This window comes from Pipistrellus hanaki, assembly GCF_964339955.1.
Source record: "Pipistrellus hanaki genome assembly, chromosome: 8".
In the NCBI taxonomy this organism is placed as follows: Eukaryota; Metazoa; Chordata; class Mammalia; order Chiroptera; family Vespertilionidae; genus Pipistrellus; species Pipistrellus hanaki.
Window position 1 is genome coordinate 36,316,208 of NC_140510.1, and position 27,712 is coordinate 36,343,919.

General features: G+C 36.1%; 1 protein-coding gene across 28 annotated transcripts in view; it reads right to left on the reverse strand.

Moving 5' to 3' along the window:
• Nucleotides 1-7,943: 7,943 nt before the first annotated feature.
• BAZ2B (bromodomain adjacent to zinc finger domain 2B) overlaps nucleotides 7,944-27,712 on the reverse strand; it is a 217,844-nt gene continuing 198,075 nt past the window's right edge. For 24 of the 28 annotated variants that reach the window (XM_084891495.1, XM_084891487.1, XM_084891484.1 and 21 more), the window contains 10 exons: nucleotides 26,296-26,951; nucleotides 25,322-25,595; nucleotides 24,993-25,148; nucleotides 24,454-24,614; nucleotides 19,150-19,460; nucleotides 18,580-18,715; nucleotides 14,935-15,081; nucleotides 13,138-13,403; nucleotides 12,746-12,889; nucleotides 7,944-9,337 (listed from right to left, as the gene is read on the reverse strand). In XM_084891495.1, coding sequence (XP_084747621.1) covers nucleotides 9,184-9,337; nucleotides 12,746-12,889; nucleotides 13,138-13,403; nucleotides 14,935-15,081; nucleotides 18,580-18,715; nucleotides 19,150-19,460; nucleotides 24,454-24,614; nucleotides 24,993-25,148; nucleotides 25,322-25,595; nucleotides 26,296-26,951 — 2,405 coding nt within the window. In that variant the 3' untranslated portion in view covers nucleotides 7,944-9,183. The remainder of the gene's footprint in view (nucleotides 9,338-12,745; nucleotides 12,890-13,137; nucleotides 13,404-14,934; nucleotides 15,082-18,579; nucleotides 18,716-19,149; nucleotides 19,461-24,453; nucleotides 24,615-24,992; nucleotides 25,149-25,321; nucleotides 25,596-26,295; nucleotides 26,952-27,712) is intronic. The other 4 variants (XM_084891481.1, XM_084891480.1, XM_084891476.1 and 1 more) reach the window with 1 other exon arrangement.

The window sequence follows — 27,712 nt, forward strand, 5'->3', positions numbered from 1 at the left end:
AGGAGCCGGCCCCGCCCCCAGGAGCCGGCCGCGCCTCCGCGCATGCGTGCTCCCCCGCTCTCCAAGGGGCGGGCTCTGAGGTCAGCCTGGAGGGAGGGACAGGAGCCAGACTGAGGAAGAACCTTTAGTCGCGTTTTTCACTTTTTCCCTTTAGTCTAGCGAGTGCCTGAAATGTGCGTTTAAAGGAGACACTAACATAGGTCCGGTTATTCCAGCTGAAAATGTGTGAATTTCCTTCCTCGCCGCAGTCCTCCCCACTCAACGTTTACTAAGAAAACTGTTCAATAGAAATGACATCATTGAGCGTAAGGGTTTAAAGATTCCTTTTGTAAATATTGCCGTATACACTTTCAGCAGCACATGATTGTGTGCCTGCCCACATTTTTTACAGACTTTGAGTAATATTTCTTATCTTCACTAATTTGATGAGTAAAATTGGTTATAATATTTAAGTAAAATATGTTAAAGATCCCCCTGCCTACACAGGAACCCCTGCCAGTAATGTAGCATGGAGAAGTCAGTATGGTCTTTGCCTGTCCTGCAGAGAAAGGCAGTTGCAAAAAGGGAAGCCTTATTATAGCTGCTCTCTGGTCTACAGTTTTGCAATCTGGGAGATTAAAATATATTGTAAATACACTGGAGAAGACTCTATAAAGATCTTTGGTCGCAGGAGTTAACTGGTTATCTTCTCTCACAGGACAGTGTCAAAACAGTTGGGACTTGGAAATGGAATGTTGAAGATTTGATGCATTCTTTTATTTTATGCACTTTATGTAAAAGTGGTCAGTAATTAATCTCATTTTTATCATCAGTTTCTGTTTGTGTTCCTTGTAATAATTCTATTTGAGGAGTATAGAAAACAATGTTAAATTAACTGCTCAATTAAATAATAAGCAATACACGCTCTCAAACTACAATTGCATCGGGAACAGAAGGGGTGTGAAGCAATTAGTCACTGATTACCAAAATGTATGGCCCAGAACTGATAGGACAGAGAGAGGGGCGCTGGAGTAATCAGAAAAGGCCGGTGTAAGAATGAGTCTTAAACATGGTTGAAGAGTGAGCCAGCTAAGGGATGATGAGCTTAGGAAAAACTGTTTTCATAGTAAGTACTCTGAGATGCGTTTGTGTTGTTTTGCTTTGCAGGCAAACCCAATGCCGCAGTTTTCAGAAAAGTTGAGCAGTGTAAAGTACAAGATGTAAGAACTCCCTTGTGTATCCAGTTCCCAAAACTGTATCAAGCTAAACACATATGATATGTGCATTTGTGTGTGTATTATACACCCCAAAAAGTTTTAAAAAAAAAATCCATGAGAAGAGTGAAGGGATTCTCTCAAGCTGATGCTATCATGCACTCTCCACACCTAGTACCATCCACAGTGCCTCTGAGAACTTGGAGGATCTGAGACCCTGGAACCCTAGGAGCCTGCCGTGTTACCTTCTGCATTATGGAACATTCTCTGAATGCTCCTTATCCTTTGCCATTAAATAAACTGTACACCATCAAACTGGCCATCTTTCCATAACCACATAATGAGAGTTGAACAGAGTTCTATGAGTTGGTGTTCCATATACAGGGTGGGGCAAAAGTAGGTTTATGGTTGTATGTGAAACACAGAATTTATTCTTGCATTATTATTTATTAATTATTGTATTATTTTCCATACAAACAACCCCAAACATTGGGCAGCTTTTTCTACTCTTCGCTTAACCCATCGAGCAAAGCGAGCCAGGAGTGTGTCACTGCAGGAAGTCCGGAGTTTCTGGACTATCTTGCCACTGACCTTCATAAAGTCACTACCCTAAGGCCAACTATTGTTCTTTTGTGAGCCACTTTTAACCTATAGAGGTCAGTGTGGATTTTGCTCCAGAAAGCTTTGAACTGGACCAGAACAATGTATTAAATAGATTCTGAGGTCAAACTGTGCTCAAATCTTACCATTCACTCCCTAATCTAGTTCTGATTCTAAATTATGTGCAGCCATATTGTCCAAGTTTGCTTATGAGAGATTATACAATGAGGTTAAATGAGTAAATTAAAGATACTGCAACAACAAAAGGACCAACATAAAACGAATATAAACCACTTCTCAATATGAAATTCACAGGGTGAAATTAGACCCAAAGGTTACATTTCCTTGAAAATTAAAGTCAAAAGTTATAAAAATTAAAAGGAATATTATATCAAATTCTCTTGTCCAAAGAAAACTACCCATTTATTTTTCTGTCATGTCTGTGGTGTTTTCTATGGAAATGTTTCCAGGACAGACACAAGCATTCAGAGTTTAAACAATCTTATTCACCTTTATCTATTATGTAGAATAATTATATCCGAGATTGTTTTTATCAGACCAATAGGTAACAAGCCTGGACTCTTTATTCTGCCTAGACCATATTTAATATGACTCATCTTTCCTGTGACTCCCTAATTTCTCAGGCATATTCCCTTAGGAAACAGGCAACATCTGTGTCCACATCTACAAGGATTGTATCACCTTGAAACAACAGTGAGCCAGTAAGTCTTTTGCTTTTAAACAGATTGACATATAATTTATAGGCCATACAATTCACTCCTTTATAGCATACAATTTGATGCTTTTCAGTGTATTTGCAAAGATGTGCAATAATCATCACAATCTAATTTTAGAATATTTTTATTGTCTTCTCACTTTCTTGAAGGTATTATTTGAAGCACAAACTTTTAATTTAGATGAAGTTCAATTTATCTTTTTTTTTTTTTTTAATCACTTGTGCTTTTAGTATATAGTATATGAGAAGGTTTTGTCTAACTCAAGGTCACAAAGACCTACTCTTATATATTGCAAGTACATTCATTTTTATTTAAAGTTTTTATTTTTTAATTACAGTTTACATTCAATATTATTTTGTATTGGTTTCAGGGGTACAGCATAGTGATTAGACAATAATGTACTTTACAGTGTTCCTAAGCATTATCCTGTATTTGTTTTTTGCTTTTATATTTAGGTCCATTCATTATATTTTATCCATTCAGTTAATTTTTGCATGTTGTAAAGCAGAGGTCCAACTTTATTCTTTTGCATGTAAGTAACCAGTTATTCCAGCACCATTTGTTGAAAAGACTGTTTTCCCCTTGAATTGTCTTGGCATCCTTCTCAATCAATTTCAGGTTTGTCTCTGGACTCTCAATTTTTTTCACTGATTATATGAGTCTCCTTTACCAGCATCCCACTTTCTTTTTTAAAAATATATTTTATTGATTTTTTTACAGGGAGGAAGAGAGAGGGATAGAGAGCTAGAAACATCGATGAGAGAGAATCATCAATCGGCTGCCTCCTGCACACCCCCCACCAGGGACGTGCCCACAACCAAGGCACATGCTCCTGACCAAATCAAACCTGGGACCTTTCAGTCTGCAGGCCAATGCTCTATCTACTGAGCCAAACTGGTTTCGGCAGCATCACACTTTCTTAATGCTACATGTAGTGCTTTTTGAAATTGCAAGTGTTAAGTCCTCTGATTTTGCTCCTTTTCAGGGTTGTTTTGGCTATTTTTGGTCTCTTGAATTTCAATATAAATTTTAAGAATTGTCAGTTTCTGCCCAAAAGCCACCTGTGAATTTGTAGGCAATTTAAAGGTTATGGCCTTCTTAACAATATTGTCTTCCAATCTATACACGATATGTCTTTCCATTTATTTACATTTCTTTAATTTCTACAGTGTTTTAGTCAATGGGACACACATTTGCACTTTTTTAAAAAATTTGTTCCCAAGTATTTTATTCTTTTGATGCTATTATAAATGAAATTGCTTTCTTAATTTTATTTTCAGAATTCTTTTTATTGTTGGCATTTACTTGTTCATAGTATTCACTTATAATTGTTTTTATTCCCATAAGATCAGTAGCAATGTTCTGACTTTAGTAATTTGAGTCTTCTTTTTCTCAGCCAGTTTAAGGAAAGCCTTGTCAATTTTGTTGCTCTTTCCAATTTTTGGCTTAATTGCTTTTCTCTATTCTTTTTGTATTATTCCATTAATTTCTGCTGTAGCCATTATTTCTTTCCTTCTGCTTGCTTTAGGTTTAGTTTGCTCATCTTTTTCTATTGGAAGTTTAGGTTATAAATTTGAAATCCCTCTAAGCCTTGCTTTGACTGAAGCCCAGGGCTTCTTTGCATTAATAAAATCCTATCATGCTCCTTTAGGTGGATTACAATTTGAGTCTCCAAATAGCATACAACATCGTCCACACAAATTCACAGCATCCCAGTTTCAGAAAACCCTCCCAGCACCTCCATTTTTCTGTCTCTGTTTTTCATTATTACATTTTTCAAAAGCAGTGTTTCCCCTTTTGAACCTAGGGGTGATATAAATTAGCAGTCTTTTCTTTCAATGGTAGATTACTCCAGTTCAATCTACTTGCTTTCCCAAGATTCTTGTAATCTTTTATCACACTTTCCTTTATTGTGCATTCTAGTTCTTTTCTAGGACCCCTTTTTAGGTATGGGATACAGAAATTGGATACATCTTACAAAGCCTACTTCCTCCCTTCCCTTTCTAATCCAATGGCTTGATGGCCATTCTGTGAACATCAGGACAGGCTGGCATATGGTGCAGTGACAATGAATCCCAATATCTCAGCAACTTAAAGCAAGAAAGTTTTTTCTTGCGTATGCTGTATGTCCATTGTGAATTGTAGGGAATTCTGTTCATCATAATTATTTGGGAACTAGGCTAACAGAGCATGAATCATTTTCAACATTACTAGTTGCTGTACTGGGGTGGGGGAGAAGAAAAATTAAATGGTTGGCTTGCAAGAGACACATATTTACATTCAAATATCTTTGGCCAGAACTGTAAGTCAAATGGCCCCATTCAACCACATACAATTTCACCATGTGCCCAGGGAGATGAAAAGCAAGAAGTCTCTGATTTTATGGTATTGATTTTGCCAGAAGGCAGATGTTGACCCCTTTGAAAGAAAATGAGATCAAAGTTAGAGTTCACTTGTATTAGATGACCCATTCTTTTTCACATATTGAATTAACTGGGACCTGTTAGGCCCTTTATTATTGACACTAGAGGCCCGATGCACGAAATTCATGCACGGGTAGGGTCCCTAGGCCTGGCCTGTGATCAGGGCCGACTGGGGCCTTCCTGCATTCCGCGCCACCCCCTGGTGGCCAGCACATGTCATAGCGAGTGGTCAAACTCCCGGTTAGTCAAACTCCTGAGGGGACAATTTGCATATTAGCCTTTCATTATTTAGGATGAGCCTTTTCAATATGTCCCAGAAAAGAAGTATACTCTATCAGAACGACTAAGCTCCAAGACATTATAAAGTAGTATGATTGCATACTCATGAATTATAGTCCAAATATACATACAACAAGAACTGTTCTTTTGAAAACAATTTTGGACAAACTTTTATTCTGGCATTCCTCTTATCTAAAATATACTTAGAACCCCAATTTTAGTATTGCTTTCAGAGTGTGGTGCATCCTTTTGAATATTCTCCTTGATTAGAGGGCTTTATTGGCAAAGTTTTATTAGGTACCTTTAATATGTCAGATATTATACTAGATGCTGGGTGTTTAAAAATGTGTAAATCACAATCTCTTGAGGAACTATGTCAGGTGAGATACACAGCCCATAATAGTAATACTCTAAGTAACGGGGAAATATGAATTCTAGCTGCTCATAGAAATTTGGAAAGGAGAAAAAAACAAATTACATCCATACATAATGCACAAGAATTTCGATGTATTACAAGAGGGGCATGTCAATAAACATCTGACTTGGAAAATACCCAGAATTCCAATCATATGGCTAGATATAACTTTAAATAGGCAGAACTAGAAAATGTGATAATAAAGAAATCGGAGATATTTCAATTTCTCAGGAACAAAATGTGCAGTTTATGTGTGTTGTCCAGCAGGCCCAGAAGTTGTCAGGTATAGGAACTCCACTGTGCTTTGTGGTGTTAAAGGCTGGTTCCCCGGCCCCCACCAACACCTGGATGAAACACTCCTAAGAACAACTTTCTCACTGTGCCGACTCTATGCTCACCTGGCATCTTTCGGGTGACTCTGTCTCTTTTCCTAGATATCATGGCACTGGAAACCTTAGTCGTTGGAAAGCAGATAGGGTTAGATACAATTTCTACATAAAACAAAAACTTCACAAGGCAAATCCAAGTTGAAGCTGCTAATATGACTAAACTGCTTGATAGTTTTTGAAACACATTACTCAAATTCAAACTCTGTAATAAATTATTAGCGACAAATAATCCAATAAACAGTGAACATCAGCTGCGAGGTAGGGAAAGAGAATCCTCCTCCACTGCGTGTTGTTGTGTAAAGGGGTCGCCTGGAGAGCGCAGATCCTCCTCAGGTAAGATCCTAGAGAAACTGGCCACAGCAACAAATTACACAAAACTGAGCGTCTTAAAACAATAATAAACCTTTATTATCTCGTCTTTCTTTGTGGGTCAGGAATTCAGGAGTGGCTTAGCTGGGTAGTTTTGGCTGAGGGTCTCTTGTGAAGTTGCAGTCAAGATGTCGGTGGGGCTCCAGTCACCTGAATGTCTGCCTTGGGCTGAAGGGTCCGCTTCTAAGATGCCACGGTCACATTGTTGTTGAGTTGGTGCTAGGTATTGGCTGTCTCTTAGGGGTGCTACAATGTCCTTATAATATAGTATAGTTGGCTTTACCCAAGGATATCTTATTTTTAAAATTTTTTTTAATGTTTTTATTGATTTGAGAGAGAGGGAGAGAGAGATAGAAACATAAATTATGACTCTCATCATCAATCAGTTGCCTCCTGCACGCCCTCTATTGGGGATTGAGCGAGTAATCCAGAGCATGTGCCTCGACTGGGAATCCAACTGTAACCTCCTGGTTCATAGGCTGACATTCAACCACTGAGCCACACTTGCTGGGCAGACTATCTTACTTTTAAAAGAAAATGAGCGCTCTTGAAAAATTGTTCTTTTGTGTGTGCGTGTTTTATTTCTCAGTATGAGCCTCTCAAACACCAGACGTTATCATCAAATAAGCCACTTGTATACCATCTAATATAAATTAACATAAGCTGTATCATCCCTAAGGCAAAAAGCCCTCATGAAGAAGACACCCCATGAGCATCTGGCGGTTTTATAAACACAAAACCACAGACTTTATTCATAGCACCACCTTGTTTCCTGCTCCACATGGTATTTTCTGATTAAGCACCAGCCCCTTAAGGCATCACGGCAATATTTGGTTAACAGAAACTGACATATTTACATAATAACAGCTGATTTTTATGTAAGTCTTCACAAACAGTCTAGGGATTTTGTAAAATACTCTGTGGCTTTGAAGCATTTTCAAGCTAGGAATATTTTCTTCAAAACTTTTCCTTCACCATTAGAAGCCATTCTCTGAGGACTTGACCTAAGGGCCACTTCTGCACAGCAACAGCTCCACACGGAGCCAGTGTGCTTGCCTGGCGACTCCACAGCCCAGCAAGGCGTCGGTCACTTTTGAGTGCTGCACTTCGTGTCTCATGATTTATTAGACTAATTTTTATGATGGAAATTTCTTACTGATCATGGGGTTATGTGTCTACCAATAAGAGATATTCCTCTTACCAGAACAACACCTTAACATTTATTTTAATATTTTCATATTGAAAATGTAAAAAACCAACAACCAACCAAACAAAAAAACGTGGTCCAGAGTTTCAGAGACACATGAAAGTTTTATCACGTGACTTAATACCACCCCACCTTCCCCCAACTCTATGTTCTTTGAACCACACTCTGCTGCTCCTCTCTTATGATTCTATAAAAATCAAATTTAAATTAATTGTTTTTAAAAGACTATATTTTCCGATTAAGAAAAACTAAAAAACTAGTTTGTAAAAGTCTTTATTGTATCCGTGCCACACATAGTAGTGAAAAATAACACTCCTAAAAAAAAGAATGCTACCTTTTCCACAACATTTTATTTTAAATAAAACTTCAAGTACTCTTACATAGATACAAAAAAAAAGTCTGATCTATTTGCCTCCAAACAGGCCACCACAACACACAGTAGATAAAACACAGTGGTTACAAATGTCTTTTAAATTTATTTCTGAGGCAAGGCAAATGGGAGGGAAATGTTTCTATGAAAAAATACTGTGTGTGTAGGAAATTGTCACAATTTTATTCCACATGGATACAAATGATTATACTTTAATTTAGGCCCTGGTGGCTTAAAATTATATAACAAAATAGAAAAAATGGAAAACTAATATCCCCTACACCCTGTTTCAAAGGCAGGCACTACCAAGATCAAGGAGACGCCACAGTGTTGGTAGAGGATAATTACTGTACAAGCTGTAGAGCTGTAATTACCTTCAGACTAAAATAAAATGCTACGGTCCTTCTAAGGCATAAACAATAATGTCTGCAAACAATATATACACATAATACATATTTAAAGCAAGACTCAATATAAACAATAATGAACAGTATATACATGTCAACTTTTCTTCACTGTCTTGAAATACAATTTAACTACACAAGTGATGCAGCAACATATATTTATATATATATAAATGTACTTGTAACTCTACAGTAAAGTTTATTTTTGGTGCTTTTATAGCACATCAGTGTAAACAGTTTAACTTGGCTTTGTTTTATATTTTAAAACATTCCTTGTTGTATTTTTCAAGATTTAAAGCAATTTACTAGTTCTTCCTTTTCACAGAAAACGAAGATTCTGGATGTGGTTTAATCATAAATAATTCATAAAATTAAATACATTCACTAAAAAATAAACTACAAAGTAAAAAAATGAAAAATAGATATTTATTGAGAGGGAAAGGAGAACCATTTCCCACATTAGAGCTCTGGTGTTGAATATTCAGTGCGATTTGATATATTTTAATTGCTATTGCACTATAACACCCTTTCCTTTGAAAATTCTTTGGGTGTGCTTCCCTGTTCTACCTAAATTAGCTGATAAATCACACAAACCAATAACCAAGGGCCTTGGTTGTTGTAGGAGTGAAGCCTTTAAAAATGGTATCATTCTTCTGATACTTTTTTTTTTTTTGTGATACTTATTTTAAGGAAAAAAGTCATTATATATGTGCCTTGCACATTTATGTAAATTCAGTTCACATTGCTGGTCTCATTTGTCCTTGTTTAAAAGGAAGAAAAAGAGAGAGATTATAACTTCAGCTCACTTTGAAAGTATCTGTCCACTTTTTTTCAAAATACTTTCTCATACTGTGGCCAGCTCTGCCTATGTCAGAATCATCTTCATTAAATGTTTCACAGTTGTCAAACACAAGCCTGACATCCAGAGCGAAGGACTCCGGGCTCAGATACCTGAAAGAAAACACATGATTTAGAGGTGGCTTTGTTTTGTAACCAAATGAAGAGGTAATAAAAGGTAAAATAAAAAGGAAAACTGAAAGGGAAAAGAAATGGATTAGGATACCTGCATTTAAAGTGATAGAAAACATATTATACCCTCTTATACATGGAATGTGTAAAATGATTGCATGTGGTCTGAACCACATAGGATTTTAAAGACAGGTGAAATGGAAAAACAGATTTCTCTGAAAAAAAAACAAGGTAAATTTCAACTTACTAGCATTTTCCCCACATCCAATTTCCTGGTTTACCTATATCACAATTCTGTTTTAGGACTCATGCCATTTGATTCATTTATTAACACCTCTGACCACCTGTATCGCTCATAGTACCCCTATTGTTCACATTCAAATACTTACTTGCACTAGATATAAGTGCTTCCTATGCACTGTCAACACTGTACTTGCCCTCTGGCTTCTACATACATCCCACTTCTCTTCTTCTCTCTTTAAATATGCTCTTTTGCTTAAGTATTGGGAGTATGATGATCCAAAAAAAGCAAAAAAGCATGCGCTGCCCCTTCACCCAAGAGAGCATTATGAGGAACTGGCTTTCAATAGCAGCACTGTGGCTCAGTGCTCTTTTAGCGGGACAGCCCACTTCTCTATTTCTGTCTGAACATGAGGAAGAGAACACAAAAGTGAATGAATCTGCCTAAACTTATGGGTAAGAAAGGAGTGGTTGGTTTCAGGGCTTATGGAAATACAAATTTAAATGAATTCCAACTTATGATAAGCTAGTACTAAGATAACTTTCCCATCATAAATACTTTTGCAACACATGCTAAAGCTCTGAGCAACCTGATAAAAGTGGAGGTATTATTTTTATTAAATAACGTGTACACTCCCTCCTTCTTTTATTATGTGCAACAATAAAAGAAATAGTATTTTTTTTTCTATAATGAGCTCACATAGTTAATTCAGGCCTTATATATAACATTATCCATCTCCTGCTCTTCTTGCAATTATTATTTTTTATCGAGGCTAAATTCAAATAACACAAAATTAACCACTTTAAGGTAGACAATTCAGTGGCATGTAGTACGTTCACCACACTGTCCTATTACCACCTCTATCTGGTTCCAAAACACATTGTCCTTTAAGCAGTCTCTCCCCATTCCTCCCTATTCCCATCTCCGGGCAAGCACCCATCTGTGCTCTGGAAATTCCTCATAAATGGAATCATATAACATGTGTGTAATTCGTATACAACAGTTTAAAGCTGCTTTGAGAAATATGTATCTCTGTAGGCTGTTCCTTACCATAGGAAAGGTTAATGATTAATGCTAGGGAGACTGGGACTCCGGAGAGAATTTGAGGCGATGTTCAATGTTGGGATGAGATAAAGGCAACCCCACTCCGTGCCCTTCTTTTATAGAAGAATGGGCGCTGAGGAAACCCAGCAGTTTTCATTAACGTAGGCCCTTGCAGGAACACTCTCTGTTCTATCCGCTTCTAGTTTTAAAATATGAAACACTGTTTGCGGATTTTGGTTCCGACGCAATAGGTTGGGTTTAACTGAACAATTCACGCCAGAGGAGACTGAATCCACTGAATCCTGCCTCCCACACAGCTGGCATCACAGACAGGACTGGAGCAGGCTGTTTCTCTGCCTGCCTCTGCGTGATCTCCTCCGCTCACCAGGATTCATTCTCAAAAGGGAGCTTGGATCATACAGCTCTTTTGGTAATTTTGTCTTAAGTAAGTCTGTTTGTTTTGGGAATTTGGAGGTTGAGATTCATCCCCTCCAGGAATTCAAAGAATTATGGACATTAAAATCATGAGTTACTTTAAACATGGCTAAGTCTCCCTGTGTACGTACATCTTGTGATGGCATGGTGATTATAAAGTCCATTTACTACCCCCCTAAACACCCGATTATGGAAAAAGCAAGGTGACTAGTCCATATCTATACAGCCGCTTTTGCTGTTTGGTTCATATAAGAACCAATAGTTTTAATGATTATAAATGTTTTCTGAGTTTATAATGTTTTCTGGGCAGGTCCTTTCTATAATTAAAAAACAACAACAATCCTTTGAGAGACTGACATTTCAATCTTCAAAGAAATAAAGTAGTCATTTGGTCAATCTAATGAATCCTTTTATATCAGAGGGACACATTATCCGATAGCTCTACTCAACTCTTCTAAACTGAATGTAAATTATGGAGCACGGTGATTTTCACCAAAGGAATGCCAGGAAGAACTAAATAATATACTACATAATAATGAGGATCATAACAACAAAGATAATTACACTACAATTTGTAGTTATTCTTTCAATGTAAAGTTCCTTCTTTCTCCATATTTTCTGTGACTTTGCCAGAAGTGATAGGCATGAGCTACATTAAGCTAAACCGGGATATGGGAAGAAAGGGAGCAGGGAGGGGTAAGAAAATACAGCTCATAGACACTGGCCATGCACATGGTTGCCTGCAGGTGGGCTTGTTCTTTCAAGTGAACAGCCTCCTTCTTGTGGCTCCAAGATGGGCCAGCATCAAGAGCTAGTTAAGCCGAAACCGGTTTGGCTCAGTGGATAGAGCGTCGGCCTGCGGACTGAAAGGTCCCAGGTTCGATTCCAGGAAAGGGCATGTACCTTGGTTGCGGGCACATCCCCAGTAGGGGGTGTATAAGAGGCAGCTGATGGATGATTCTCTCTCATCGATGTTTCTAACTCTCTATCCCTCTCCCTTCCTCTCTGTAAAAAAAAACCACAATAAAATATATTAAAAAAAAAAAAAAAAAGCTAGTGAAATCCCATTAACAGCTGCTACTCTCTGGCAGGAGCCTGAGGTAGTCTAAGATCATGAACTGTGGCCAGCAAGTTGTTCTTCAGACAGGGTCACAAAGAGAATATGGGAGGGAGGAGCAAATAATAGTTTTGTTCCACACTTAAAATACATATTTTTTGGAATCCTCCAACAACTCATAATTAAGTTTTAAAACTTAAATTTTCTAGTGCTCTTCCATCTCTACATGTAATAATCTGACAACATTACAGGACCACTTTTTATTAAATCCATAGGAGACGATGTGAGCACTCCATGGATGCTCAAAAGAAGCTCCAGCTCACACATTACTCACTCACTGCGGGAGGCTTCCTCCACCCTTTTCTTCTCCTCCCAGATGGAGTTCAGTGCCCTTCTAATGTCAAAAGCAGCTTTATCACACTCCTTTTTAATTGTTTAAATAATTGTGTTTGACTTGTCATCTGTACCATATCACCCTAACCAAACAACAACACAGACACACACACACTCAAAAAGAGTCAGGGCTGTAAGTTAATGTATTTTTGGCTCAGTAGGAAATTATCTAGCAATATCAAGCATTCAATAAATAATTGAACTGAAATGGTTTACTTACTGTCCACTACTTAATTTCTCTCTAATTGTGGAAAAATCCATAGGCTTCTTAATAACTTTCTTATAACCAGGAACAAGTTTCAAGTTTACAGGAAGTAGAAAAGGCCATGCGTCCTCATGCGTTTCCATTTCAGTGAGGATCATACTAAAGAGAACAATGTTTGAAGTCAATATCTAAGCAGTAGAATTATCTATTTTTATTAGATACAAATGTAGCTTTTGTAATTTTTCAAGAAAAACAATGCAAATTAATTTATTAAAAGAGGTAAAAGAATACATTTACTTGTACTATAGGCTTTTATATTTTCCTATTTATACAAATTGTGAGAAGATCTCTAAACAAATAAAAAGGGGTTATCATGAATATGTAGTGCATAGCAACTGAAATAATACCTGCAAAGAGCTAGGTCCTTGGAATCATCTTGTTTAGGTTTCTTAATAGAAGCAAAGCTTTCTTGCTTTGACAAGTTCATGGAAGTGCTTTCCTCCATTTTCCTCTTTTTCAGGTCTTTGCTTCCTCTTTTCAGTGAACTGCTTGCAGATGCAGAGTCTTCATCTTCAGTATCCCCCGTCAAAGGTCCTTTCTTTGCTTTCTTTGAATCACTAGTCTTTTTTCCTTTGACATGAAGTTTTTTGAATTTTAGAGTTTGACCACTCGCCTTTAATGAAAAAAAAAAAAAAAAAAAAAAAAAAAGTAAATGAAGCGTAATAAAAAGATCTAGGAAGTTAATAATTTTATTATTTTCAAAAGAGATCTACAAATTTGTTCTCTTATAAGGCTGAAACCTAATAAACCTGAAAAATCTATCCTAAGAAATCTTAAAACACGAAGAACACTGATCTCAGGGTAACCCACCTTTTCTACAGAACTTATCAGCATCATTCCTTTAATTTAGATCACTCACTCACTTGTTTAAAGATACAAAAATATCATTTATTTATTTGTTTGTTTATTTAGTTAGTCAGTTACTGATTTTAAAGAGGGAGGGAGAGGGAGAGAGAAACACCAGTGATGCGATTCATGGATCGGCTGCCTCCTGAATGCCCTCCGCAGGGATCGAGCCTGCAACCCAGGCATGTGCCCAAACCTGGAACCAAACTGTGACCTTCCGGTTCATAGGTCAACGCTCAGCCACTGAGCCACAGTAGCCAGGCCAAAAGTACTATCTTTTAAAGCACAATATAATAAAGAACAAAGATGAATAGAAATAAAAATATAAAGCTTATTAATAAGAAAGTTGAAAAAGTAATTAGAAAGCTAGGCCCAGGCATAAAAAATAGCTCATGAAGTACCCAATAGAGAAAAAGTCCTGTCTAAGGTCAAATCTACTGGAAATTGATTTTATTTTTCTGGATAAAGAAAAAGAAATGCAGCCGGGACCGGTTTGGCTCAGTGGATAGAGTGTCGGCCTGCGGACTGAAAGGTCCGGGGTTCGATTCCGGTCAAGGGCATGTACCTTGGTTTCGGGCACATCTCCAGTGGGGGATGTGCAAGAGGCAGCTGGTCGGTGTTTCTCTCTCATCGACGTTTCAAACTCTCTGTCCCTCTCAATTCCTCTCTGTGTAAAATCAATAAAATATATATATATATTAAAATTATTAAAAAAAAATAAAGTTGCTATAAGAAGTCCACAAACTGTGGTTCTGAGGTATGAGATAAGTGTGGAGAAAGCAAAGTTTTGTGCTTTAATACAAAAGAGCCTGGCGTCTTTGGGGGAAGTGTGTCTCTCTCTCTCTCTCTCTCTCTTTTTCTCTCTGTCTCTCTGTCTCTCTCTGTCTCTCTCTCTCTCTCTGTCTCTCTCTCTCACACACACACACACACACACACACACACACACACACACACACTCTCTTTCCTCCCCTCTTCCGTGGTCTGGTGAAATCTTCATGCAGAAAGTTAACCCTAGCTCCTCACTGGAGTGGCCTCTATTTTGTTTTATTCTCTCACAAGTTTTTTTTCTAACCTCTAAACAGGCAGTCGGACATCCCCAGAGAAGTCCCAGATTGTGAGAGGGTGCAGGCCACACTAACAGACCCTCCACCCCTCCCATGCATGAATTTCTTTCACTGGGCATCTAGTTGAATCATAATGTTACACACCTGAAACTTATAAAACGTTATTAACCAATGTTACCTCAATCTAAAAAAAAAAAAAAAAAAAAAAAAAGCTTTAGTTTCCATTGATCTTACCTTAGCAATGCAGGCTGGACAAAACCAGTCCCCATCTGGTATAGTTGTTATCTTGGGTCTATGGCAGTAGGTGTGACAGCCTTTGTCACAGCCGTCACAAAGGAGGAGCAGTTCTTCATTATCTCCCTTTCGACAGATTTGGCAGTACTATAATACATGGAAAAGCATTGAAAATTAGCACTCTACTGTGAATAATACTTACTGGGATATTCAACAAACCGTCACTCCTAGTTTACATTAGTAATGAACATTCCGCTTGCTAACAAATATATAGTAGCCATACACATCTATGTATCTCTCGTTACACAGATATGGACCACATGACGGGTGAGCAGTTCAATTGGGGTAAATGCACATTTCAGGTACACTGCAAAGAACAAAGCTAGAGGTCGGGTGCCTGCACACACTTCAGAAGCATGTACACATTAACATATGAAATAATTAACATGACATCAGAGCACATAAAGCAATGAATAGCTTTAATACATGATGTTTAAATTTTTAAATATATTTCATTTTTTGCTTATCTTAGCATCCTCATGATATCCTGAGAAAGAAATAAGAGTTAATTTTTAAGAACAAAATTAGGTTAGCATTAGTATCAGAATTATACATAATATATGTAATTTTAAAAAGTCCTTATATTTCGACTAAAGTATCCATCTATTTTTTTAATAATTGATTAAAAAATGGGTCCAAACTAGGAAAATGGGAATCAATCCAAATCAAACATGTGTCACAAATGTAGAAAATGAATCCTACAAAATGATTACTTAGAGGGGAAAAAATCACACAATAAATTAAAGAATTTAAGAGGTCATGATTTTTTTATAGAACTAAAAATAAATTATTTCTTCTGTTAAAAAGGTTTCTAATACCATTAAGAACTTTAACATATCTAAAAAGGTTTCCCCCCATGCATACATATTCTGTATAACAAATTTCACAAAGGAAAAGGAGAATTAACAAGTAAAACTTGTAGGATGACTTTTAAAAATGTAAGTACTAACATTATATTTTGCATTTAGTTTATATCTCGTCATAGTAGAACATGTCATGCAACCAATATATTTAAAATGAAAATGTTTAAACTATAAATCACTTATACTGATATAAAATTATGTATTTACGTAATCTAAAAACAAAGTAGCGTAACTGTTCAAACTTCATTTTTTATTCTCAGTATAATTAATCAATTTGGGAAAGATTAAAATAAGTCTTATATAACTTAATATATACAACAATGATAGCTTAAGAATCTTATCAAAAAGGCAGACATACATTATTCAACTTAAAAAATATCAAATATAGTGTGTCCCCCCAAAAAATGCATGCACATTTTGAATAATTATTAACTCCAATGGGTTAAAGCTGAAAAGAAACATCAATTGAGCTACTGGCTATTAAAATGTGTATACAATTTTTTTGGTACACCCTATATATGTAATATATATAATACTAAAACTGCATGTGTACTAATGTTGCAACAGTATTTACTTTATGACCTTGCCTAATACCACATGGTTTAATACCTAAAGACGGTGCTATTTTTCCAAGTTTGAGTTACATTTTTAAAACTTCTATTGCAAAAATATTCACTGGGAAATAACATTTGGAAGGTTATATTTAAATCACTATAACTAAAATTTAAAAATCAGATTAATCAACATTAAGTAAATTCTCACTATTTTCTACAATAGATAACTAAAAATACCAGAAAGTCCATTTCACATCTCACATTTGTGATTTAAAAATATTTTTTCCTGGCAATTATTAAGAAAGGGTGACAGATATTAAGTTGTTAACACTTTCAAAAAAATCACAATAATAGCTCACAATATGTTAGAACAAGTGTACTAACATTTGGTTTTAACTCCCTTGCTCCTAGAGTAAAATATAGTAGACACTGCTTTTTGTTTAATATTAACAATAACATAACACACACTGTGGGCAGAATTATCTGGAGATAAATTACAACAGCTTCTTCCATCCTGGTAAGCTTTGTCTTTGGCAAAAAAGGTATATCTAAAGATATCTAGCCCTTTAACCTTTTGTTATGACTTATTATAATGAAGATTATTATAGTTACTGTAACATTTCTAATTAAAGGTTAAAAACTGCTCATTAATCTTTGAATATGAGATTCTGCCTTCAATTTAAGGTAATTTCATAGCAAATAATATTTTGTTAAGCATTAAAAAAAGAAATGAAGATTATTAGAGATGGAGTTATATAATGATAAATATATGATAATATATGGTAAAGGTTTATGAATTTGCAAAAACCGAAATAAAGCTTTAGACAGCAGAAAGTAAGTATACTAATATAAAGGCAGATTTTGGTCAAGTTTTGGGTTTCTGTGTATAGGTTCTAACAAACTGACCACATCGGGATGACAGTTGTGGAACAGATTAGAAAAATAACTATACAAAATTCATTTTCTAGTAGCAATTCAATCTTTTTCATTCATTATAGCCTAGATTTCACCAAATATATTTGAGTACATGACTTTAAAACTGATTTTAATGCTAATTTTGAGAAGAAAAAATTTTACTTAGCAAAAATGCTAGCAGATGAACTGAACAATGCCTTAAAATTTATGGTAAATTATAATCTGGGTTGGGAAAGACCTAAATTTGATAATATAGTGAAAACTACAGATTCATTATTCCATGGACATTTTAGGAAGAAGTAGAAAATCACAGAAGAAACCAAATCTATTCGTAAAGAATGAATAAGGCCTTGAGTAGTCTAAGCATAGAGGTAAAAATGAAGAATGTTAAATTATTTAAGGATCATTTCTTTTCTTTGGGGAATGATTATTTTAAGCAAATGCTTAGTCATTCTTGACAACAAATCTCATATATTTGAATTTTAAAGGAAACCTGTAATTCAGAAGCAAATGTTAAGCTAATTAGTAAAAGTCTACATATAATAGGTATTACTAAATGTGATATAGAGGCAAAAGAGACATATACATGATTTAAAATAACTTTCTAGAAAATATATGAAATATAGCTTTTATTTTGAACACATAGCATTTGGTGCCTGGTACAAAATAGGCCATTATCTCTCTATCCCTCTCTTTTCCTCTCTGAAATCAATAAAAATATACATTTAAAAAAAAAAAAAATCTATTCTTCAAGTCATCTATATCAGAGGCCATATACATATCAGTGCACAAAGGATGAAATCTCTGCTTATATTTACTTCTCTAAGAATTTCTTAGGATTAAAAAATGAAAATTGATAGAAATATAAAGACATTTTAGGAATGCAGTGAATGTGGATAGCAGGTAATGTTACCAACTGGAATGTTTACAAAAGTAGAAGGATTTTCAGAAATATAGATTAACAACTATTTGGTTGACAGAATATAGAAGACAACTCCAGCTAGAGTTATAAACAATATTCAGCAGAGGGATAATAAAAACAGAAAAAGAATACATTTGATAGGTTCCTTCAGAAAGCTCAAAATAAGGAAGAAAGAGTCAGGCTAATGCAGAATAAAGATGAGCAAACTCTCAAGTACAGCATACATTATTTTGAAAATAAATAATGTACAATTAAGGAAGATCTTGAAGATTGGGGGAAAAAACAGGACAAAGTAAATCAGTTATAGTATTTCTTAAATGAAAACACTTACAACTTTCATAATTGATTTTTCCCATGCTATTGATTTCTGTAACTGCTGAACGCACAGAGCTACCTGTGCGGCACTGCGGGCGTCTGACAGTGCCCTTCTCCATACCCTGAGCCCTGGAGCAATATCCTCTTCAATTCTGCATTGAAATATAGAAAAATTGAGTAGGTCATGTCCACATTTATGGTTACTGAATGTGCAACAATCATCACACTGAAAGCCAAGCAATGACAAAAACATGGAACAGCCAATAAGTATAAGGTTTAAGCAACTAAATCTGATGTAGTGCACAGACTGTGGCTACGTGCCTCGAAGCTTAGTCACAACCAGATAAAAATGTAAGATTACTTTGCAGGATTATCAATGCACATAACAAAAAAAAAACAACAAAACAAAACAAAAAAAAAGTTTTTACAAAGCACCATGCAAATAGCATGATCCATATGGATCAAACAGCATGATCCATATGGATCACAGACATACAAGAAGATACATAGATAACAGGCAATAGAAAAATAGGCTCCAATTAGCAAAGAAGCACAATAATTTTTCAAGTTAATCTCAATAACCTACCCGTCACCATCACCACTAATGGATGGTGCAGGAGCAGGGACAGTAACTGTGCCCACATTATCCACTTTGATCTGAATGGTGGTACTTAAGGGGCTCTTCAGATACCTTCTTTCAATGTTCCGCTCCAAATCAGCCAGCCTGGTTACAGCTATATCTAGGGGGTTGTCACTCTTCCGTTCTAGTGCATGTGCACTGCTTTCCTCTTCGCCAGTAAACTCTCCAGCATGCTCCTTGCACAATTTAGAGAATGACTTATGTTCAAAATATACCAAGTCCTCCCTTTCTGATGCAGGCTCTGGACACATCCAACCCTATATATCGAGAGAATAACGTTATTATGGTTTTCTTTTAAAGTGCCCAGTGGGTGAATTACCTTTACTTAAAAGTCAGCAGCAAACACCAGCAGATCTCAAGGATCTTTATTAAGTTTTTTTTTACCTTGTCTTTCCTAATGGTGGTGGGTAGAAACAAGAACAGAACATTAAGACAAGCAGTTATAAGAAAAATAAAAAAATAAAAACTTTAGATAATACAAAAGGTATAATGAAAACCAGTTAAGTATTCTGGAGACTAAATGCTTGTTAATTTCCCAGGACCACACGCTGGTAAACAGAAACCCTTCAGCAGTCTCTGAACTTTGCTCTTCCTTTCCGCTTGCATTCCTGCACCACTCATTGACGCAGGGCCTTGTACTCACCATTTTCCCTCTGGCTGCAGGCGCTTTGCATAGCTGCTATGTTTGTCTGTACAGCTTTCCCTGTTCCTCCTCACCTAGTTAACCCCACACTCCCTGCAACTCCCACATTAGTATTTACATCCTCAGGGAATCCTTCCTTGAGCTCCCTTAGGGGGTAAATCTCCCCATACAGGCTTCTCATAGGACCATATAATACTCCATAGCCTGGTGGCAGTCCAATTTTATACTACTGTGCTTATTTAGCATTTTCCTACCTCTAAATTCCATGCAGGCAGGGAACGTTCTGTTTTTACTCATTTTATCTAAAACTCAGTGAAGGCAAATAGTAGGCATATATATAATAAATTATAACTCAGCTTGCTTATATTGATCCTCTAGCTTCAAGGATTCCCTGTTTAACAAAATCCAAACTTTTTCTATGACTACCTTTCTGTCTCATGTTCCCATTCATGCATCCTATTCTGCGGGCAGATGTCTTGTGACTCCAGACATGTCCTGAGCTTGCTGATCCTGGTGCTGTGCTCATGCTGTTCTCTTCCCACCCTGGAATTCATATTCTCTGACTGTCAGAGGATTACTCATCTTCTCAAGTTCCATCTCAGCTCCTTCATTAAATCTGCCTGATCTCCATTTCATCACCAGAAACTGTGTATTCTTTTTCTAAATTCATGGGAGATTCTGTACTTCACTGCAGTCAATTACCAGATTCTGCAGAGATATATACATGTCCTATTATATGGCAAGCTTTCTGAAGGCAGAAACCATATATATTTTTTTTAAATTCTGTGTTGTCTACTGTCTGATGTGGAATAGGTATGTACAAAGTACATATTAAAGGAAAATCAGAATGAACATTATTTCTTATTAAAAAATTTAAGAGATAATTATTTTATCTTTATATTGGGATCAATTCTTCCTCTTTAACCCAGTAGAACATTTAGAAAGTAAGGATGGAGTTCTGAATAGTACACATAAGTGCATTAAGTACGAGTCATGTCACATGAACCTCATTCCCATCTTTTGAGAGAAATATGAAATAACTAAATCAAGAGAAGGAATCCTGTAAATACAGTATATCTTGATTTCTACAAGGCAACTGATAAGACAAAAAAAAAAAAAAAAAAAGGAAGACTATATTAGAGTAAGAGAAGTCTAGATGGTAAGACACTATATCCAAAAACTGGTGATTGATAAAGCTTGTCAGCTCAGTAAAGAAGGCAATGTAATGCATAACATAACTGTCACTATCCAAAGGCTCCATATTTGGCCAATACACTTATGAATAACTCCATTGATGGCTATTAAATCTTCAGGTGACTTAAAGTTTCGAAGAAAGTTAATATTCTTTATGAAAGGACTAAGATTAAAAGTTTCATATGCTGAAAATGGTACCTAAATGAAATTAATAAAAATAGAACAATCTATATATACTAGAGGCCTGATGCACAAAAAATTCGTGTAAGAGTAGGCCTTCCTTCCCCTGGCTTCCCTCCAGTGCTTGGCAGGCACCCGGGACCCGGGCTGCACTCCGGCCCTGGCTTTGTCCAGAATGATGTCTGGAAGGATGCCCAGTCCAATTAGCATATTACCCTTTTCTTATTATAGATACAAGGCTAAGTGACTAACCAACCAGCTGACTAGCTGACTGGCCAGTAGGTATGATGCACAGTGACCACCACGGGGTAGACGCTCAACGCAGGAGCTGCATGGACCCCTTGGGGATGTCAGACTGCCGGATCCCCACAGGCCAGGCCGAGGGACCCCACCTGCTGGAGGGATCCCACTCACTCCGCAGATGGCCTTTGAGCCCCAGTGCCACTGGCCGGGGGGGGGAGGGGGGGACCATGGGAGGTTGGCTCCGGGGCATGTCTGGCCCATCCTGCCCAGTCCTGGCCCCACCGGCCACCTTCTAATTAGTTTCTTTTCAATGTGCACAAATCTGTGCACTGGCACTACTGATAAATTTTAAGCTCTGCACTTTAAGCAATTAATAACAGAAATACTGCATGTGATAGAACTCACTTAAAAGCACTCTGAAAGAGGCTTGGGGATTTTTTTAAAGCATATACTCAGTGAAGCAATGGTATGTATGATGCGGATGGTGAAAAGGTAGAGAATCCAAGTAGCATTAAGAGAAGTATAGCACTGGACTAAGGAAGTCTCCTGAACACATCCCGGCATCTCTATATACAATGATGAGCATGATATTTTAAGAAGAGTATTGACACTGGTGTTTATTCAGAAGAGAACCATGGGCCCGGAAACCATTGCACAGGACTCATGGTTGAAAGAATTAATTAGCTTATGAAAGAGAAACTTAAAAAGAGACACAGGATTTGTTTTCTGAGGAGCTGGAAGAGTAATTAGGCTTTTTATGTACTCAGCAATAGAATTAGGATTAGAGATTTGCAGATTTTCCTATAATATAAAAAAATGCCCATATTGTTAGAAAAATAATTTCTATTTTCTTTACTAAAAATAAAAACGAAAGTTCCACCTGATTAATGTGTCTTCACAATAGCTAGTTCCCAGGCTAAACATATAACTCTGTTTTCCTTTTAAAAAAGAAACACCGATTAAATCTTTACAGGTGTTAAAATAATGTTCTGTGGTTATTTCCTTCACTTGTGTTTTCAGACTCAAGACTAATGAAATTAATTTCTTAGAATAATTCAGCAATGCCTTATTAACAGGATGTTAAAACACCCCGCTTAAAAAAACAAATTCCACTTTTCTTAGCTACCGAGAACACAGTCCCAAAACATTTAAGCAGCCAGTAACTTGATAAGGTCAATGCACCAAAACTGAGGATATTTCCAGAAAACCGTTTCAGGCCCAAAGAGCTTGATGATATACTCCCCCAACCATTAGCCAATTTGAGTTGGAAAACTAGGTGGTGGTGGAGGTGTTGCAGGAAAATAGGTTTGAGAGAACCAATAAAATTAAAACTAGCACATAGCAGCAACTAACCACGAGAGAGAAGACAGACAGACTATAGAAAGCAGATGAAGTAGTTGAAAAAGCAAAGCACACTAGGATCATTTAATTTAGGGGCAAAACCTCTCTGCATTTCCTGAGGGAATCATTATCTATTAATTGCTCTTTATACTGATGGTCCTGTGTCACCACTATAATTTAAATCAAACTCATTATTCTCAATTTAAGAAGACAGTGTAATGCATAACATAAGCCATCCAACAAACATGTTAAAAATTATGGCACTAATTGGAATAATTTTTATTTCTCCAGAAAATTAACTTGTGTAGAAGAGTTCATTTGTGGAAAATGCCAGATAAATGAGGCATTTTTATACTGGATTATAGTACCAGGAGGAGGATACATATAGTTTGCTAGCAAAATAGTTTCAGCAAATGATAGATTTTTGCTTCCCAAAGTTAGTAATTATGTTTGTGTCAAAAAAGGGATATTTTATTGCTCTGGAAAATGACATTTTTTTTTGGAGATGCTCAAAAGTTTCCAACTGCCAGCATTAATTAGGAAGTAAAATTGTAATCATTCAGTAGAATAAGTATTATGACATATATCTCTCATTTGAAAATACACCAAATCAAATTACATGGTGACCACATTTTCTAAACCTTTCCAGGTGTCTGTTTCACCCTTATTCATCATTAATCCATTTATTGGTAGGGACAGCCACACATTATCAATTGAGAAGAAAAACCTCTACACTTCTCTTTCCAAAGCTAAAAATTCTCGCACAAAGATAAAGTCCATTCAAAGCCAGTCTAAGCATGGCTTTGTGACCTGGTAATGCTCATTAGGTAAATAAATTAATTAAAACTTGACATATATATCAATATGTAGGGTGTGTGTGTATCATAATATAACCTACATTTGGATATAGCTACATATTTCAGTTTTAAATTACATAGAATGAAAGTGTGACATATAACATGGCTTGTATACAAAGAGGTTCCTGGTTCCAGATGCAACACCATAATAGGAGTTTTTTCATGGAAAAAACTGGTATTCTGTTTGTGGTAAACAACTGCATACTTGAAGTGGTATTTTTTAATACTATAAGGGAGGCAACAAAAATTAATAAGAAGAACATGGGCTTGCCCTAGGTGGTTTGGCTCAGTGGATAGAGCGTCAGCATGCAGACTGAAGGGTCTGGTGTTCGATTCCAGTCAAGGGCATATGCCTGAGTTGCAGGCTCCATCCCCAGTAGGGGGCTTGCAGGAGGCAGACGATCAATGATCTCTCTTATCATTGATGTTTCTCTCTCTCTGTTTCTCTCTCTCTGTTTCTCTCTCTCTGTTTCTCTCTCTCTGTTTCTCTCTCTCTCTCTCTCTCTCTCTCTCTCTCTCTCTCTCAAAATCAATAAAAATAAAAATATTTAAAAAAAGAAAGAAAAAAGAACATGGGCTTTGGAGTTAAAACTTAGTATGAATCCACATTTAGCCACTTACTACACCTTGTTCCTTACCTGTAGGGTGGAGGAAATTTATTCAGGATTGTTTTGAGAATTAAATGAGATAAAGTAAAAACATTTAGCACAGTAACTGGCACTTATCAAGCATATAATAAATATTAGTTACCTTCCGTTATCCTAAAGAGATTTTATTCCAAGTTAATTTTACCTTTACTTGCAAACTTGCTGATGCAACTCTCCTTTCTAGATCTTCTACCTGCTGAAGAATACTCAAATCCATTTCCATTGCTTGCTCTTCTACTGACCAGTTCTCCACAATATCTCGAGTTACCTGGTTTTCTTCATTTTCATTTAATTCAATAATAGCAACTACATTTGAAAAGAAATTTATTTGAAAATCCACTTTATGCCTCAATGCTTTTTTCCAGAATGTGAATAAAATTCCAGAGACAACATGTACATGTTACTTAATACACAAATGCTACTTGTGCATATGCATGCAGCTTACTCTTAAAGGTAGGAATATTCTTTTTTTTTAAGAAATAAAACAATGTCTGCAAGTTGTAAAAAAACTGTAAGGTAGTAATGCCAACTTAATAAATATAATTACTGTTTGTTGAACAAGATAGAAAAAAAGCCATTTAGTAATAGATTAAAAATCAAAACATACAAAAATATAGCTTAAGATAAAAGGATCAGTTCTCAAAACTAAGCAAGACGTCTTAGAAATCTCTTTTAGGAACGTACCATCCTTATTCTTGATGCATGCTTGAGTAATATAATCCAGGTGTTTCTGAATTTGTTTTTGTAATGCCTTTTCCCTTATTCCTCTGAGATGGAGCACTTTGAGCAAAGCTTTTAGGTCTTCTGGGTCAATAATTCTCCACCAACCAAACTGCATTTCTAAGTCAAAATAAATATGCAGATCTTTTACAAATATTTTGAATATGAAGAATGGTACAATGCAAATAAAAAGATTTATAACTACATATAAAATCATCAAAGAAAGATTCAGCTGTAACATAGAAATCTATAATGAGATAAAGTCAACGTACCGACCAACTCAATGTACCTACCTTCTGGAATAGGTTTTGGACTAGGAAAATCTACTGGTTTTGCTACTTCAACAGCTGCAGGTTGAGTTGAAGAGGCTTTCTCATTCTGTGGTACTGGAGATTCACTTTTACTTGAAGCAACGTTGGGGGTCAAGAATGAATTACCATTTCCTTCAGATAATGCCAACCCCGATCCCAGACTAGGTAAAGGTGATGTAAATGGAATATTGGAAGTAAGCATGCCAGTGGACCACCCACAAAATTGGAGTCCCATCACAGATACTCCACTTTTTGTCTGCAAAAAAAAAAAAAAACAATTTAAAAGTAGAACAATCTCAGAAGTTTGAAAAAAATATTTGTAATCTGAAATTTTTTTTAAAATTCTGAAAAATATTCTTTCACTTATCACAATTACAGGAAAACTAAATATAGTAACAACGTTAAAATCCATGTCCTTATTTGCTCTGCAAAGTATTTTCCTTTAAGATAGAATATAATAATAATAATTATAAAGTAATTAAGAAGCCTTTGTCTTAGACTTAGACTAGAAATCAGTAGTTCTGATGAAGCTTGGTGATACCAATTCTGACTCTCTTCAGTTTTTAAACTGTAGCAGGGATATAAATATTCAACTGATTTCCCTTACGGGAAAATCTTCATGGAGTCAAAGATCAAATAAAGCAACATGAAAATGAGTTACACTGCCGAAACCAGTTTGGCTCAGTGGTAGAGCGTCGGTCTGTGGACTGAAAGGTCCCGGGTTCGATTCCAGTCAAGGGCATATACGGTAGGGGGTGTGCAAGAGGCAGGGGGTGTGCAAGAGGCAGCTGATCGATGTTTCTCTCTCATTGATGTTTCTAGCTCTCTATCTCTCTCCCTTCCTCTCTGTAAAAAATTAATAAAATATATTAAAAAAAAAAAGAAAAAAAAAGAATGCAAATTCAAAAAGAAAAAAAAAAGAAAAAAGAAAATGAGTTACACTTAGCAGTACTAACCTGAAGAGGTGATAAAGCAAATGGATTTAGGCCAACAGGATTCTGGGCAGAGGATGATCCAAGGAGAGGAGCTGGGGCAGGTGAAGGTGACTTAGATGGTGGCTGAGACTGAGGAGTCGATGTTGAAGCAGCTGGCATATCGGCGTGGGTAAGCGAAGTGTCATCACAAGGGTTTCTGGGCAAAAGGCTAAACCACTGCCTGTTCTTTTCAGTCAGTGTTTTTAACAGCTGGTCGTTGGGGAGAGGGCTATAGAACTTCCCTGGGCCGCCTGAACCAGCACTGAACAGGTTACCAGAGTCTGCCTTTTCCATGCTGCTCTGTGTAGCTGCTGGCTGAATGCTGCCTACTGGGTGTTTCCCGCTGTTCTGGAAAGACACTGTGCACCCATTGGCACTGCTATTTGGTTTGGGGGTCATTACATCTGACTCAGAAGGCATCTTGGCTACTTCTAAAAGTTTGCTTAATTTTGAAAAAGAGCCAGGTTTCTGAAGAAATAGGTTTATGTTGTCTTTTTCTTTAGGGTCTTCCTTTTGCTCACAATGATCTGGATTTGAACAGTTTAAAGTATCCTCAGAAGTCTCAAATATTTCTTCTTTGATCTGAATACTCTCTGCCTTTTTCAGTTTTTCTCTTTCTTTTGCAATTTCTTCTAGTCCTACAATAATTGAAAAGTATTATGAATATCAATTATTCCAGATCAAATAATACTATAATTATATTTTAGTACAGTTTATCAAATTACTAGTATATAAATATTTAACAAACTTTTCTCTATATATTAATACTCTTTAATTTTTCCTTTTTTATAGACCAGAATTTTTTTAACATTAATGTAATTATATAATTATTACAAATATTAAAAATATTAAAAGCTCTAATGCATAGCAAAAAATATTATTAACTTTTTTGTATATATTCTTCCAGCATTTCTCTATGCACACACATACATACTTAAACCTATACATTTTAAAAAGGCACTTCTATTATATGCATGACACTTTAATATACTTGCTTTACACTGTAAAGATCCTGATGTGTCAGTAAATATATAACTATACTCTAAATGTTAATGGCTATAGAGTATTCAATAGAATATATCATAATTTAAATAAGAAATCTCTATTGATGCCTCTTAGTTAGTCCCAGTTATTCATAAGTAATGCTTTGAGTGATAAATGATCTTGTATCTGTATCTTTGGACTTTTAATTTTTTCCTGGTTTACTTATTTAGGATAAATTTATAGAAAAAAACTTTCTGATTCCTAAGATCTGTACTTTTCAGTCTTTGCAATACACTGTCCACCTGCTCAGTGCTGAAATCAACACCCATTCATACCAGAAGTACAAGAGCATGTTTGCCCACGGCTTCAATGAAACTGAACATAATACATATTTTCTCTTTTTGTCAATATCTGA